Below are 14929 nucleotides of genomic sequence, written 5' to 3' on the forward strand. Positions count from 1 at the left end.
GTAGTTGTGGCTTACGGGCTCTAGAGCACAGGCTCAGTAGTTGTGGTGCATGGGCTCTGTAGTTGTGGCACACGGGGGCTTTGTTGCCCTGCGGCATGTGGGATCTTCCTGGACTAGGGCTTGAACCTGTGTCCCCTGCAATGTCAGGCAGATTCCTAACCACTGCGCCACCAGGGAAGTCTCTGTTATTTCTGTTTGATCCCTGTTCTTCATATTAGATACTGATGAGCAAGAAGTATAGCAAAATTCCAAATTAAGATTGATAAAAACTCAAGATTTTCCACCATCCAAAAACAGAATCAACAGTGATTCTTCAAGCCTAAAATAACCTTTGAATCCAACCCTTTAATTCTGCAGATGAAGAAACTGAGGCCCAAGAAGGTAGGTGACTTCCTGACACCTGTTCCAGGTACACACCCTCAAACAGCCTGGTAGCTTAAGGGATTTTTTTCTTCTCCATTATGCCTCATCTCCAATGTCAATAGTTTTCTCTATATAGAGTAAGAGCTGAAGTCACATCTTACTGAAGACAGTAGTGCTATTACAGCTTTATTTAAATCCACATCTTTATATATGTTTCTACAGTCTGTAGAAAGTAGGATATACTGTAAGCCTTAAAGGGAGAAACTAGGTCACCATAATTCAAATGGATGATTCAATGTCTTTAAAAACGGAAGAAAAAATTCACTAACTTGCTAATCTAAATGTTAACCAGCAACCTCTCACCACTTACATTTTGTACTGTATCCTTCATTAATGCCTTCCTGCTATCCTTTTCTATACCTCTCCTGCCCCTGTGAAAAGAGAAAAATGATACATTTGGGGAAATTTTAAAGCTTGTTATGCTCATGTAATCACTGCTGAGCCAAAAATGTGCGGCAAGGTGGATGTTCCAGCACCACAGCTACGGGCCTGTCTTCATGTTCCCGCAAGTCCCTCTCACCCTCCTATGCTGACTTACAGGAGCCTGAATTGGGGCTTTGATTATTACAAAGTAGAAATAGGGAATGTAAACTTGTGTTATAAAAATTTATTGAAGAAAAACCAAAAAGCCCTTTTTCTAAAACAGATAAGAACTCCATACAATAGAGTATTCTAAGTCAGTTTCTCACTTTTAATACCATTAAATTAAAAAAAAATTTTAAGAACTCAAGAATAAAAAATATACTCAACATCTCAATCTTATGATGTTTTAGAACTATTTCTTTTTTAAAAAATATTTAATTATTTATTTGGCTGCACCGGGTCTTAGTTGCGGCCCGCGGAATCCTCGCTGCCTCGTGCGAGAACTTCGTTGTGACATGCAGGCGCTTTTAGCTGTGGCATGCATGTGGGATCTAGTTCCCCCACCAGGGATTGAACCCAGGCTCCCTGCATTGGGAGTGCGGAGTCTTAACCACTGGACCAACAGGGAAGTCCCTAGAACTAAATATTTCTATATTTTTACTGATTAACACTGCCCAGAAGCCTTCATCTGTAATTACTTCCAATTAAAAACAACAAACATTCCCTCAAAAGTAGGCAACAAAGACTTGAAGCTTAATGATCTCTTCTGCCATGAAGGCTTCCCATGTTCCTATCCTAAAGGCATCTTGATTTCCTCTGTATATATTCTTAGTTCTTTCATTCCTCTTATTCGTTTTTTTTTAGCCTGTGTTATTGATATTTGTAAATGTCTTACTTTGGAAATCAGAAATCACCTCTTAAAGGTGACATTTTTCTCTAGATGTCTCCCCGTATATTGTACACTAGTAGTGTATGATACAACTGTTTGATGAATGAATGAATAAGGCTTAAGGACATTGTCATTTTGTGGAACCTTAAAAATATAGGCAAGAGGAAGAAGTATCCAGGGATGTGAGTCCAGGACAGCCCTCTTCATGTTTGGTAAGAGTCCTGGTTTCTCAATAGCTGAAGTTAAGCTGGTATAAGGGTAAGCCAGAGGGGCACATTTAACATTTTCATAAAATTTTAGGGCAAGATATGACAAAAAGAAAGTAGAAAAGCAATGCTGTTTCAGTTTTTCCCTAGATTTTTTTGTCTACCGTTCAGTGTAAAGATGAGCAAGAATGGTAGAAAATGAGGTACAGTCTATGCAACTAATCCCCAGTGCCACATCCTTCCACCATCACTCTCCCCCGCTCCCCCGACCAAAACTATATAACAAATCGCTACCTGTGCCTGTCATTTTGGAATCATGGGGCAAGTGAGTGGGTAGTTAATTATAACTCTATGTAGTTACATTAGTTAGCTAACAACTAAAATCATGTCTTCTTAAAATAATCATTCTGTAAACTTATTTTCACAACTATTCTAAGAAGCCCTCTCACTATTTTTAGCTATTAGTATATTTTACAGTTTTCAAAGCAAGGGAGGGTATTACCAGTCACTTTTTTAAAATGACTATTTTTATACCCACTTCCTCCTCCAAATTCTGTGGAGTAGATTCTTTCATCTCATTGTAAAATGAAACCAGAGCAAAGTGATATGCTATTAGCCTTTTATTATAAAACAGTAATGCTCTAATGAATACTTTCTATACAGAAGCAGTGTTATTTTCACAGCTGATTCAGGTTATTTCTTATTATTCTACTCTATGAATACATGAGTATGTATATTTATTAAATAGTGTTGGTTTAGTGAATGAAAAATTAGAAAATCACGGACATTACTGTAACAGCTTTCAGAATTTTTAAGTTTGTTTATTTTTAGAGTCAGAGTATACACACAGGCATAGAGACAGAAAGATTTCCTGACAAATACATCAAGGTGGCATTTAAAATTGCTCAACAATTATTACTCATGCAAAAATGGAAAGATAATATTTATGTGTCTAAAAATATATCATTTAATTAACATGCAAAGAGACCAGTTACTCAACAAGAAGCTAAAACATGTCACTGTTTAAGTCTTTAAAACAAAATGCATGGGCTTCCCTGGTGGCGCAGTGGTTGAGAGACCGCCTGCCGATGCAGGGGACGCGGGTTCGTGCCCCGGTCCGGGAGGATCCCACGTGCCGCGGAGTGGCTGGGCCCGTGGGCCATGGCCGCTGAGCCTGCGCGTCCGGAGCCTGTGCTCCGCAGCGGGAGAGGCCACAGCAGTGAGAGGCCCGCGTACCGCCAAAAAAAAGAGAAAGAAAACAAAATGCATTTGGCTAGTCTATTTCTTTTTCCTTAAAAATTTAAAGGACTTACTTCTTTGAACTAACAAGATACTTAGATTAATTTAATAAAAGAGAAAATGAGAGTTCAGATATTAGAAAAAAGAGGTATAAGAGAGAGGGAGAAGCAGAGAACGTGCACAAGCTCAAAAAAGAGCAAAACAGTTTGCATGTGTATTTTATATGATCTGAATCAAGCTATTTGCCCCTGAACAAAAATGTTAATTTTCGTAGGGAAACATTCATTAGAATAAAGTAAGCAGTGGATGATTACAAGAATCATTACTGGGTATAACGTCCGTGGCTTAGTGTGTTATTTTAAATTCATTTATTAAAATGAGAATCTCTATGGGTAATAAGAACAAAAAGGAGTGAAGCACAGCATGAAAGATTTTATTAAGAAAGGTGCTAATTAAATAGCGAATAATATAATGTAATTAACCATTTTATGTTTTTTAATAGGCCATGGCACTCTCATCAATATTTCAATTCAAAGGCTTTACATTTCAATTCTGAGTACCATTAACAACAGCTAAAAATTAGATTCAAAATGCTTTCAAGAATTCCTGTTTATTTTCTTCTGAAACAACATTTGAAAATATAGCACACAGAAAGCACAGTAATCTTAAGGTAGCACAGTAATCTTAAGGTAGACTAAAAGCTAAGGGTTAGAATTTTTATCTCAACCAGAGAGCTAAGCTAACATTCAGAAAAAGCTGATAACTGGCCTTACGTCTGAAAACAGACTGCTAAAGTATTTAATATTTCCATGATCCCTAGCTTGCTGAAAGATGTTACTTTTCATTTGGTAGAGGTCAAGAATCAAATTCACCTCAATTAATACAATAATTTGAAGGATGTTAAAATTGGGCTGTACCACTTAAAAACAAAATTTATAACAGGAATAGGGAAAAAGAAATAAAATGTTATTAAAATAATAAAGCTCCTAGATAATACTACTACTGCTCCATCTTCACAAATTTACAGCTGTGAAAATTTGCCACTGTCCTGTTTTGATCCATGTTTAATTAATGACTATGTCATATAATAATCATCAGGAATCAGGATCTGCATTCTATGGCTGAGCCTCTGCCCTAGACCTACTTGGAAGATGCAGAATAGCCAGAGACTCAGTTCAGACAAAGACAATGCTATCTAACAAAAGTGGGCTTGACCTAAATCAACAACAGCAAGTGCTTCATCGTTCACTGTAAGTTTTTACCTCTTGAGGAAGTTCTAGCTTAGAACGGTCAGTTCCTTCTTTTGACTGAAGGCCCATCAGATAAGGGACAGGAGCATCAAGAAAATGTAGCAGAGAAGCAGGGAGGATGGGCACATAAACATGCTGCCACTGAAATGGGAACAGAAGTGTGGTGATGCCTTCCGCCACAGTCATCAGGCGTTGATAATCTGTACAGAACAGCAACAACAAAAATGGTAGGGAAGATTACAAGTCAAAACATAATCACTGCATTAAGCTTGAAAATATGAATTTCCAGAAAAAATTCGTGTGCTAATAAATAAGTAAAATGTTTCTTCATGACCATGCAGAAAAGAGGTCAGCTCTATTCCACCATAATTAAAGAGTTAAATGGTTTCATTGAATGGTTTTAAGGGGGTATGAGTGGGTGGGAAACATCATTAAGCTTTTTGCTTCTGAAAACACTGGTATGTGTATTGACGTTCCCTCAAAATGCAAAGCAAATAAGAACTAATAAAATTGCTCTTGGCACTTCTCCCATTGAAAATGTGTAAGAATATTGCTACTGATCACTTTTTATATACATGTATATCTATGCAATCCTCAATTCAGAGGCTCTGTTTTTCTTGTATAAATGATCATGGCTATAGCCTATAGGTATCCTTATTATATTTATTTTAGCCTTCATTTTGTGGGTACAAGAAGTCAACAGATATATGCATTCATAGTCACACTTCCTACATTAACCTCCAACTCAAATCTAGGGACAAAGTGAAAGCTACCAGAAAATTAGAGGTTGGTTTTTTTGTTGTGTTTTGTTTACATGAACTAATTTATCAAAACTAAAAACTGTCCACAGTATTAAAGTGCCTTCTCACCCCACCCCCAGTTTTATTGAAATATAATTGACATATAACATTTGGTGTACAACATGATGATTTGATATATATATAAACAGCAAAATAAATTACCACAATAAGTTTAGTTAACATTCATCAACTCACATAGCTACAAATAAAGTGCCCTCTAAAACCACTCTGCCATGGATGCTATACATACATATGTCTATATCCCTATTTAAACCTTCAGAGGCAGGGCTTCCCTGGTGGCGCAGTGGTTGAGAGTCCGCCTGCCGATGCTACGCATACCGCAAAAAAAAAAAAAAAAAAAACCTTCAGAGGCAGACGTGTTTCAGAATTCAGATTTTCTCTTTTTTAATTTAGAAAGGTAATATTGTGCATACCACACATACTTGAAATATCCAGGGCAGCACCCTATAATCAAATACATTAATGTTTCTGCAGCAAACTATATGAGTGTCCCAATATACTCAAAGAACTTAAATAGGGTCACTTTGGTTCAGATCTGATTTTGCCGATAAATGAGTTTCCAAAAAAAGTTTGGTTTTCAGAATGGATACTGTGGAATTGTAATAATTCTCTCACAGGATTTATTGTGCACAAATACAGTAAAATCTGGGGGAGTAAGACTCTGGGGAAGTCTTTTTAAAAAGGTTAAGGGAAATGATCCGATGCTACTTGGTTCATATCAAACTCAAAGAACACCCAACCACGCAAAAGCAGGATGTTTTCCATTAAAATTTTTTCTTGTGTTGTTTTATAATCTGTAAATGACTATCTTTAATAGTCTACAATGGGATTTTGGTCATGAATCATCAGCTATCCATAGCCTACATGTATTTATAATTTTCCTTATTTGATTCATTATAAAATTTTAGGTGAAAACCTGTTTACAGGAATACTTCTAAAAAACAAATAGCAGGGCTTCCCTGGTGGCGCAGTGGTTGGGAGTCTGCCTGCCGATGCAGGGGACACAGGTTTGTGCCCTGGTTCGGGAGGATCCCACATGCCGCGGAGCGGCTGGGCCCGTGAGCCATGGCCGCTGAGCCTGCGCGTCCAGAGCCTGTGCTCCGCAGCGGGGGAGGCCACAACAGTGAGAGGCCCGCGTACCGCAAAAAAAAAAAAAACCAAATACCAGGCAGCTTGAGGGAAGAGGGTGTTTGGTATTTTGTGGGTTGCACAGTGACCTTGCTTGGAGTGGATGGTCCCGTGAGACCGTTTATGCTCTACAGAGCAACATGGCTCAGCTATGAGCATCCAATCAGTCTACAGTGACAGGGAGGCTGAGCTGAGAGCTAGATCAGCTCCTGGGTGTCAGGGGCTTTTTAATTTCTTTCTCATTTAAAAGCCAGACACAGGTGAAAGGTTCAGGGTTTTAAACAGTCAGATCCTGTGCCAGTTATCTATTGATCTATTTACTGAGCTCCAAATCACTCCATAGGTGGTCTATGAAAATGGACTGGACCGTAAGCATGTTCTCTTTTATAGTGAACACACCAGAAAACTTTGCCAGAGAGGACAGCAGAGAGACACTGCAGGAGGAAGCGCTTCTCCTCCCTGGTTTTGGAGTGTAGTGGGCAAGGTGCAGTGTTTTGTGTGTTCTTGCTCCTTCTGCATGGCTGATCACTGGTGTGGATATGTGAGGACATCTGGTGTCCCACTTCCCCGGCCACACGCCCAGAGTGGGCAGCCTCAGTGACTGGGCCCTCCTAATGCGGACACGGCACACTCATATCTCACACAGCCACCTGGCGCCCTGACAACTTCTGTGTGCCTGCCCACCAGCCACAGCTCACTTGGACCTGGGAGGTTTGTCTTGTCTTCTGCTTGCCTGGTGACTGAGGATCAGCTCTGGCCCAGGCAACCCACTGACCTCCACCATCCAATGAGCTGCCACCACACTTTCTTCAGTGAGATATGAACCTCAGCCTTGGGAAGTGGGTCCCCTTCCAAGTTTGTCCTTCCTAGGGTACCCTTTAGAGTTTTCTTCATGTCTTTATAGTTTCCTATTATAGTTTAACAATTCTTCTTATTACATTCCTCTATTTAAATTACTGTGTGGTTTAATCTGTCTCGTGATTGGACCTATCCTGAAAGGCAGAGGGTTTTAAGCCGTCATATCAAATCCTTAGCAGCTTGGCTACTTTATTTGCTGTTGATGGAAAATGTTCAATCTCAAAGGAAACACAGATTCTTTAAGGAATGGAAACCAGCATCTTGGGCTATTTTCTTGCTTTGATTATGGTAAACTTTCACTTGGGAAGTAAAAATAAATTATATGTTTTCCCCTCTTCTAGTAGACATGAAAGACTGATACACATGGTTTATTTTTCCTTCACCACAATTCCACCAACTTGTGGGTGTTCTATGTCTATTCTTTTTTCCAGTTCTGCTTTCTCAAGATTGGTTTAAATGCCATACACATTTTAATAATGCAGTTACTTAGCAGAAACAAGACAATTCTTTTTAACTGAATCAAGAAATAAAAGGTAGTTTTCTTCTTTAAGCATGTTTTTAAAAATTTAAATAATTTGGAAAATTATTTTTTCTTTGATACTCAAAGTGAGGAATGTGTAATAAGTTTCCACATTTAAGACATGCCTCAGCACGGCATATGAGGCTCTTCATAACTTGGCCCTTTCCTGCCTCATTTCTTACCACCACATATACAGTCACATTATCTGCTTAAAATTCATTTACTGAACATGAAATATTTTCACAGGTCCCTGTGCCTCTGTACACCCCTTCCCTCTACCCAGAATATCTCTTCCCCTTGCAGTACCTGGCTAAGTTCCACTTTTTCCTTAGGCAATGGCTCCTTTGGAAAGCATTCTCTGAATATTTATCGTCAAGAGAGTCCCTTCCACATGCTTCCACAGTACCCCACCTCTATTTCCATCACACTAATTATTCCTCTCACTAAAACTATTAAAATTCAATTATAATTATCTGTTCATATATCTCTCCACTATTCCCTGCTAACCTTCACCTGCTGGAGAGCAATGACTATATTTTTAATCTCAGAATTTCTAGCACTTGGTACGGGACCTACTACATAGTGAGTGATCAATGAATGTGTACTAAGAAATTAATATGTTAACATCTAGGACATGTAAAATGAAATAAAACTATTGGACATTATGCTTGCCTATGTTATACAATAAAACATACTGCCAAAAATTTGCCTAGCAGTGGCACAGGCAAAGACTCTGAGATGGCCTGGCCTCCACTGTCTCATCCCCGGGTCTCGGCCCCTGTCCACCAGCATCACTGTGGAGAATAAGGTCAGCCCCCTAGGGACAGTCCAGCGGCCTGGGGCTGGAGCTGAGGTTGGGGGCACAGGACCCATGTTGCAGGCTGAGGAGATGGCTGAGTGACACAGAGCAGGTCCAGCGCTGCCTGGTGGTGCAATGCCCCATGAAAAGGCCATGATTATTGGGGTTTACATACTGCGAAGCACTGCCAGTGGAGGTGTGAGGATGGTGGTGTACAGAACACCTCTGGTGAACATCCTCATGCAGCTGAAAGATTATACATTTACTGACTCGAGGCAGTGACTGGTTACTAACTGAGCCAGGCTGGCTTTGAGGGCTTGGACCCATGCATAATTCAGCTTATCTTCCTCGTTCACAAAGATATCACAAAAGGCAGAATACAAATTCAAATGAACATTAAAAAAAAAATCACCCTCGATGATGGCTGAAAAGTGAGCTACATTTTGCTTTAATCAGATTGACAAAGATTAAAAAGAAAATCACAGCAAAGGTGTGGAGAAAAGGGTATTCTCATACATTGCCTTATAAAGGCAGCATAAATTGCTAGAGCTTTGTACTTGGCAGTATCTATCAAAAGCTTAAAAAATATACAGATCATCTGACCCAGCAATTCTAGTAATTTATCACACAAATATACAAAAACATATGTACATGGACGCGATGTATAAAGTGTCATTTATAACAATAAACTATTTATAACACCCTAAGTAACTAACAAAAGGGTTAGATTTATGGCCAGTTATATAATGAAATATACTGAAGCTATTAAAAGTATATCTATATTATCAACATGGAAAACCAAAGTGTGTTTGGCAGCAGCAGGAAGCAGCTAAGTACTAAAAACCTGCTGAAACTCCACTGCTGGGTATATGCCCAAAAGAACTGAAAGCAGAGTGCTGAAGATATATTTGTACATCTGTGTTTATAGTACCATTATTCGCAGTAGCCAAAAGGTGGAAACTATCCAGGCATCCATCGATGGATGAATGGATAAACAAAATGTGGTATATACATACAATGGAAAGTTATTCAGCCTTAAAAAGGGAGGAAATCCTGACACATGCTACAACATGGATGAACCTTAAGGACATTATGTTAAGTGAAATAAGCCAGTCAAAGAAAGACAAATATTGTATAATTCCACTTACATGAGGTATCTAAAGTAGTCAATTCATACAAACAAACGAAGAATGGTGGTTGTCAGGAAGGGGCTAAGAGGAGTGCAAAATGCAGAGTTATTGTTTAATGCGTATAGAGTTTCAGCTTTGCAAGATGAAAAAAGCTCTGGAGATTGGTTGCACAACAATGGGAATATACTTAATGCTACTGAACTTTTCACTAAGCAATAGTTAAGATGGTAAATTTATGGGGTTTTTTTCTTATCACAATTTTTTTTTAAAGGAGCTTTTATTTTATTATTTTTTAATTAATTAATTAATTTATTTTTGGCTGTGTTGGGTCTTCGTTTCTGTGCGAGGGCTTTCTCTAGTTGTGGCAAGCGGGGACCACTCTTCATCGCGGTGTGCAGGCCTCTCAGTATCGCGGCCTCTCTTGTTGCGGAGCACAGGCTCCAGACGCGCAGGCTCAGTAATTGTGGCTCACGGGCTTAGTTGCTCCGCGGCATGTGGGATCTTCCCAGACCAGGGCTCGAACCCGTGTCCCCTGCATTGGCAGGCGGATCCTTAACCACAGCGCCACCAGGGAAGCCCCTCTTATCACAATTTTTAAAACTTGCTGAATATAATCTATATGGAAATAATCTGTGGGAAGTAGAATCCCCCCAAAATGGATCTATGAGAATAAATAATTTGAATCTGACTTGAAAAGGATTTATTTGATATGAGATGACTTTTTAAAAAAGTATACATATGTTTCAAAGTCAAATAGGCTTGCAAAATAGGCAATGAACTATATATTCATTGAGAATTGTTTTCTAAATTAAAAGGTCTTGTTTAATTCATAATTTTAAATAAAATATAGCTTCCTATAAATATATATATCTATACATTCATAAAAATATAATTTCCTAACACTCATGAGGATATGTGAAAAGTAGTATCTTATTGCTTCAATGAAGGTTAAAACAAAGTATTTATGCACATACTATGTACTTAGATCATTTAACGTAGGTTAGATATAATTGGTAATTGTTGGTAAAAGAGAAAAAAGATCTGGATTATTTTCCTATTTTACATTACTAGTAGTTACATTAATATGCCTAGCAGTTGTTACATTCTGTAATAACTGTCACACCCAATCTGTTCATTTTAATTTTAGTTCAGTGATCTTTTTTAAACATTTCTATTTACGGCAGTGTTGTAGACTAGGACTCCAAAACTAGTCTACAAATGGTAAATAAAATAGCTATATAACATCCAATACATGACTATGAATTTGCCAAAAAAATAAGGGAAGTTGGGGCTTCCCTGGTGGCGCAGTGGTTAAGAATCTGCCTGCCAATGCAGGGGACACGGGTTCGAGCCCTGGTCTGGGAAGATCCCACATGCCGCGTAGCAACTAAGCCTGTGCACCACTACTGAGCCTGCATTCTAGAGCCTGCAAGCCACAACTACTGAATCCCGCATGCCTAGAGCCTGTGCTCCGCAGCAAGAGAAGCTACCACAATGAGAAGCCCGTGCACCGCAACGAAGAGTAGCCCCCGCTTGCCTCAACTACAGAAAGCCCGTGTGCAGCAATGAAGACCCAATGCAGTTAAAAATAAATAAATAAAATAAATAAATTTAAAAAAAAATAAAAATAAGGGAAGTCATTGGAGGCTGGGAACAAAATGTGAGCAAGAGTCCAGTGTGGTAAAACTCAAACATCTGGCTGTCTTTGGAGTGTTTACTGATCTAAGGTGGCCTAGAGCTTTGGTTTTACCTCTGTGCATGTTGAGGGACAAAGTCCAAGAAGGGCTGGAATTAAGATGGTAGATCCTCTTGCAAAAAGCTAGACCTAAAAGGGCAAAAACCTGTAGAAAGGAAAAAAACAAAACCAAAATCTGTATTGCCAAGGAAAGTAGTCTGTCCTGGCCCTGGCCGAGGCCCAGGGAGGAAGGGGGAAAAAAGCCTCCCTGTGAATTCCTACCTACTGGCTGGTTTTCAAGGATGTTTGGGGGCTCTCATGTTATCTGTATGGCCCAAAGAAAGATTAAGAGTGAGAATTTTAACTTAAAGTAAACCTGTGTTGCCAGTGAATTCAAGTGCCTGGTGAAAGAAAATACAAACCCTTCCTGGAGGAATAAACCCTCAATCCTCAACTCATGAGATATTGAATTTATCTGAGAAGGAATATAAAATGTGTATGTTTAATACGTTTAAGGAAATTAAAGGAAGAATTAGGAGTAAGACTATTTATAGGACCACTGAAATTAAAATGTCAAAGGAAGGGTTAACTATGGATTAAACATGGATAAAAAGAGAATTTATAAGGTGGGAGATAAATCAACCAGAATACAGCACAGAGACAAAGAGATAGAAAAAGAGGTTGAGAGATATGGAAGACTGAGCAAGACAGAGTAACACGTTTAATTAAAGTTCAGGAGGATAAAAAAGAAAAAAGACAGATGCAAGTAAAATTTAGAAAGATGGTTAAGAATTTTCCAACACGTGAAAAATATTAACCCTAGAATTCAGGAAACACAATGAATCACAAGCAGGACAAATAAAGAAACCCTCATTTAGATAAATCACGGTCAAAATACAGGACACCAAAGACAAACAGAAAATCATATATATAGCCAGAATGAAAATAGATTTCTGGCCAAGGAATGACAATTAGAGTGATTGTGATAAATGACTTCTCAATGGCTACAATGGAAACCAAAAGACAGTAGAATATAATGTGCAAAGAGGGAGAGGAAAAACAAACTTTCAACATAGAATTTAATATCCAATGAAACCATCTTTCAAAAACAAGGACAAATTTAAAACACTGTCAGATGAACGAAATCTAATAGACAATGCCACCTCATTTAAGGAACTTGTAAGGATACACTTTAGGAATAAGGAGACTAATCCCAGAAGAAATACCTAAGATACAAAATCGAATGTGAATCTTTTTTAAAATGGCAATTATGAGTAATTTTAAGCAAAATCAAGTACATAAAATATACCTAATTTGAGGGATTATCAAAATTTTGAACAACTATAACAAGTAAGCCATGATGGGGGTGATAGGAGTCAAAGCATTTTTAGAGTACCTGTATTTTAAAGATTTCGATTAACATAACACTGAGTGTTCATGTTAAAATCTCAAAGTTTGCCATTAATAAAGAGAAACAGAGCATATAACACCTACAATAATTAAATTAAAAAAAAACTGCAATGAGAAAAAACGTTTCAATTATTTCAAAAGAAGGCAAAAAAGAAAAAAAAAGAGGGAGAAAGGCAAATGGTCAAAATAAATGAAAATTTAAAAATTCTTAGAATTGAATAATGAAAATACCAGATACTAAGACTTGTGGGATGCAACTAACTTAACACTCAAATACTTAAGATGCTAATACTGGGGGTGGGATGGGTCCAAAGGAAGTAAAAAACAAAACCAGAAATTAATAAAACAGAAAACAAAGATAAAAAAGAGAGTACAAACAAAGGTAAAAGTTTAAAAAGAATAACATAGTGGGGGACCTTCAAGACGGAGGAGGAGTAAGACGCGGAGATCACCTTCCTCTCCACAAATACATCAGAAATACATCTACATGTGGAACAACTCCTACAGAACACCTACTGAACGCTGGCAGAAGACCTCAGACCTCCCAAAAGGCAAGAAACTCCCCACATACCTGGGTAGGGCAAAAGAAAAAAGAAAAAACAGAGACAAAACAATAGGGACGGAATCTGCACCAGTGGGAGGGAGCTGTGAAGGAGGAAAGGTTTCCACACACTAGGAAGCCCCTTCGTGAGATGGGGGTGGGATGGGCAGTTGGGGGGAAGCTTCGGAACCACAGAAGAGAGCGCAGCAACAGGGTGCAGAGGGCAAAGCAGAGAAATTGCCGCACAGAGGATCGGTGCCGACCAGCACTCACCAGCCTGAGACACTTGTCTGCTCACCCACCAGGACAGGTGGGCATTGGGGGCTGAGGCTCGGGCTTTGGTGGTCAGATCGCAGGGAGAGGACTGGGGTTGGCTGCATGAACAAAGCCTGAAGGGGGGCTAGTGCACCACAGCTAGCCAGGAGGGAATCCAGGAAAAAGTCTGGACCTGCCGAAGAGGCAAGAGACCATTGTTTCGGGGTGCGCTAGGAAAGGGGATTCCTTCCCTGTGTGCCCATAGAAGGCAGAGAACTGCCTAAGCAAGCTCCAGAGAAGGGCGCAAGCTGCACCTATCAGTTCAGACCCAAAGACGGGCATGAAATGCTAATGCTGCTGCCGCTGCCACCAAGAATCCTGTGTGCAAGCACAGGTCACTACCCACAACCCCTCCCAACCCCCCCAGAGCCTGTGCAGCACGCCACTGTCAGGGTCCCGAGATTTAGGGACAACTTGCCCAGGAGAATACACAGAGTGCCTCAGGCTGTTGCAATGTCATGCCGGCCTCTGCCACCATAGGCCACCCCGCATTCCAATTATGACTACTATACCTCTCCCTCTCCCCAGCCTGAGATGGCAAGAGAGCCCTAATCAGCCGCTGCTTTAACCCCCTCCAGTCTGGGTGGGGAACAGATGCCTGAGGGCGACCTACATGCAGAGGCGGGGCCAAAACCAAAGCTGAACCTCAGGAGCCATGCAAATAAAGAAGAGAAAGGGAAATTTCTACGTGCAGCCTCAGAAGCAGCGGATGAAATCCCCACAATCAACTTGATGAATCCTGCATCTGTGGAATACCTGAATAGACAACAAATGTTCCCAAAATTGAGGTGGTAGATTTGGGGAGCAACTGTAGACTTGGGGTTTGCTGTCTGTGACTGATTTGTTTCTGATTTTTATGTTTATCTTAGTTTAGTTATTAGTGCTTGTTATCATTGGTGGATTTCTTTATCGGTTTGGTTGCTCTCTTCTTCTTTTATTTAAAAATTTTTTTTATTTTATTATTTTTTCTTCTTTTAATTTTTCTTTTTATTTTTTTTAATTTTTTTTTTTTCTTTTCTTCCTTTTCTTCTGAGCCGTGTGCTGACACGGTCTTGGTGCTCCAGCTGGGTGTCGGACATGAGCCTCCGAGGTGGGAGAGCCAAGTTCAGGACATTGGACCACCACAGACCTCGTGGCCCCACGTATTATCAATCAGCGAGAGCTCTCCCAGAGATCTCTGGCTCAACACTAAGACCCAGCTCAACCCAATGACCAGTGCTGGACGCCCCATGCCAAACAACTAGCAAGACAGGAACACAACCCCACCCATTAGCAGAGAGGCTGCCTAAAATCATACTAAGTTCACAGACACCCCAAAACATAACAATGGATGCAGCCCTGCCCGTCAGAAAGATAAGATCC

At 39.6% G+C, this 14929-nt stretch overlaps 1 protein-coding gene across 4 annotated transcripts in view; it reads right to left on the reverse strand.

Moving 5' to 3' along the window:
- Nucleotides 1-14929, reverse strand: part of DENND5B (DENN domain containing 5B) — a gene marked incomplete at its 5' end in the record, with an annotated part of 211739 nt that overhangs the window by 70433 nt on the left and 126377 nt on the right. For all 4 annotated transcript variants that reach the window (XM_082665159.1, XM_082665158.1, XM_082665160.1 and 1 more), the window contains one exon: nt 4383-4570. In XM_082665159.1, the coding sequence (XP_082521285.1) occupies nt 4383-4570 (188 nt within the window). The remainder of the gene's footprint in view (nt 1-4382; nt 4571-14929) is intronic.

Source organism: Grampus griseus (assembly GCF_964374135.1).
Source record: "Grampus griseus genome assembly, chromosome: 11".
NCBI classification, from domain to species: domain Eukaryota; kingdom Metazoa; phylum Chordata; class Mammalia; order Artiodactyla; family Delphinidae; genus Grampus; species Grampus griseus.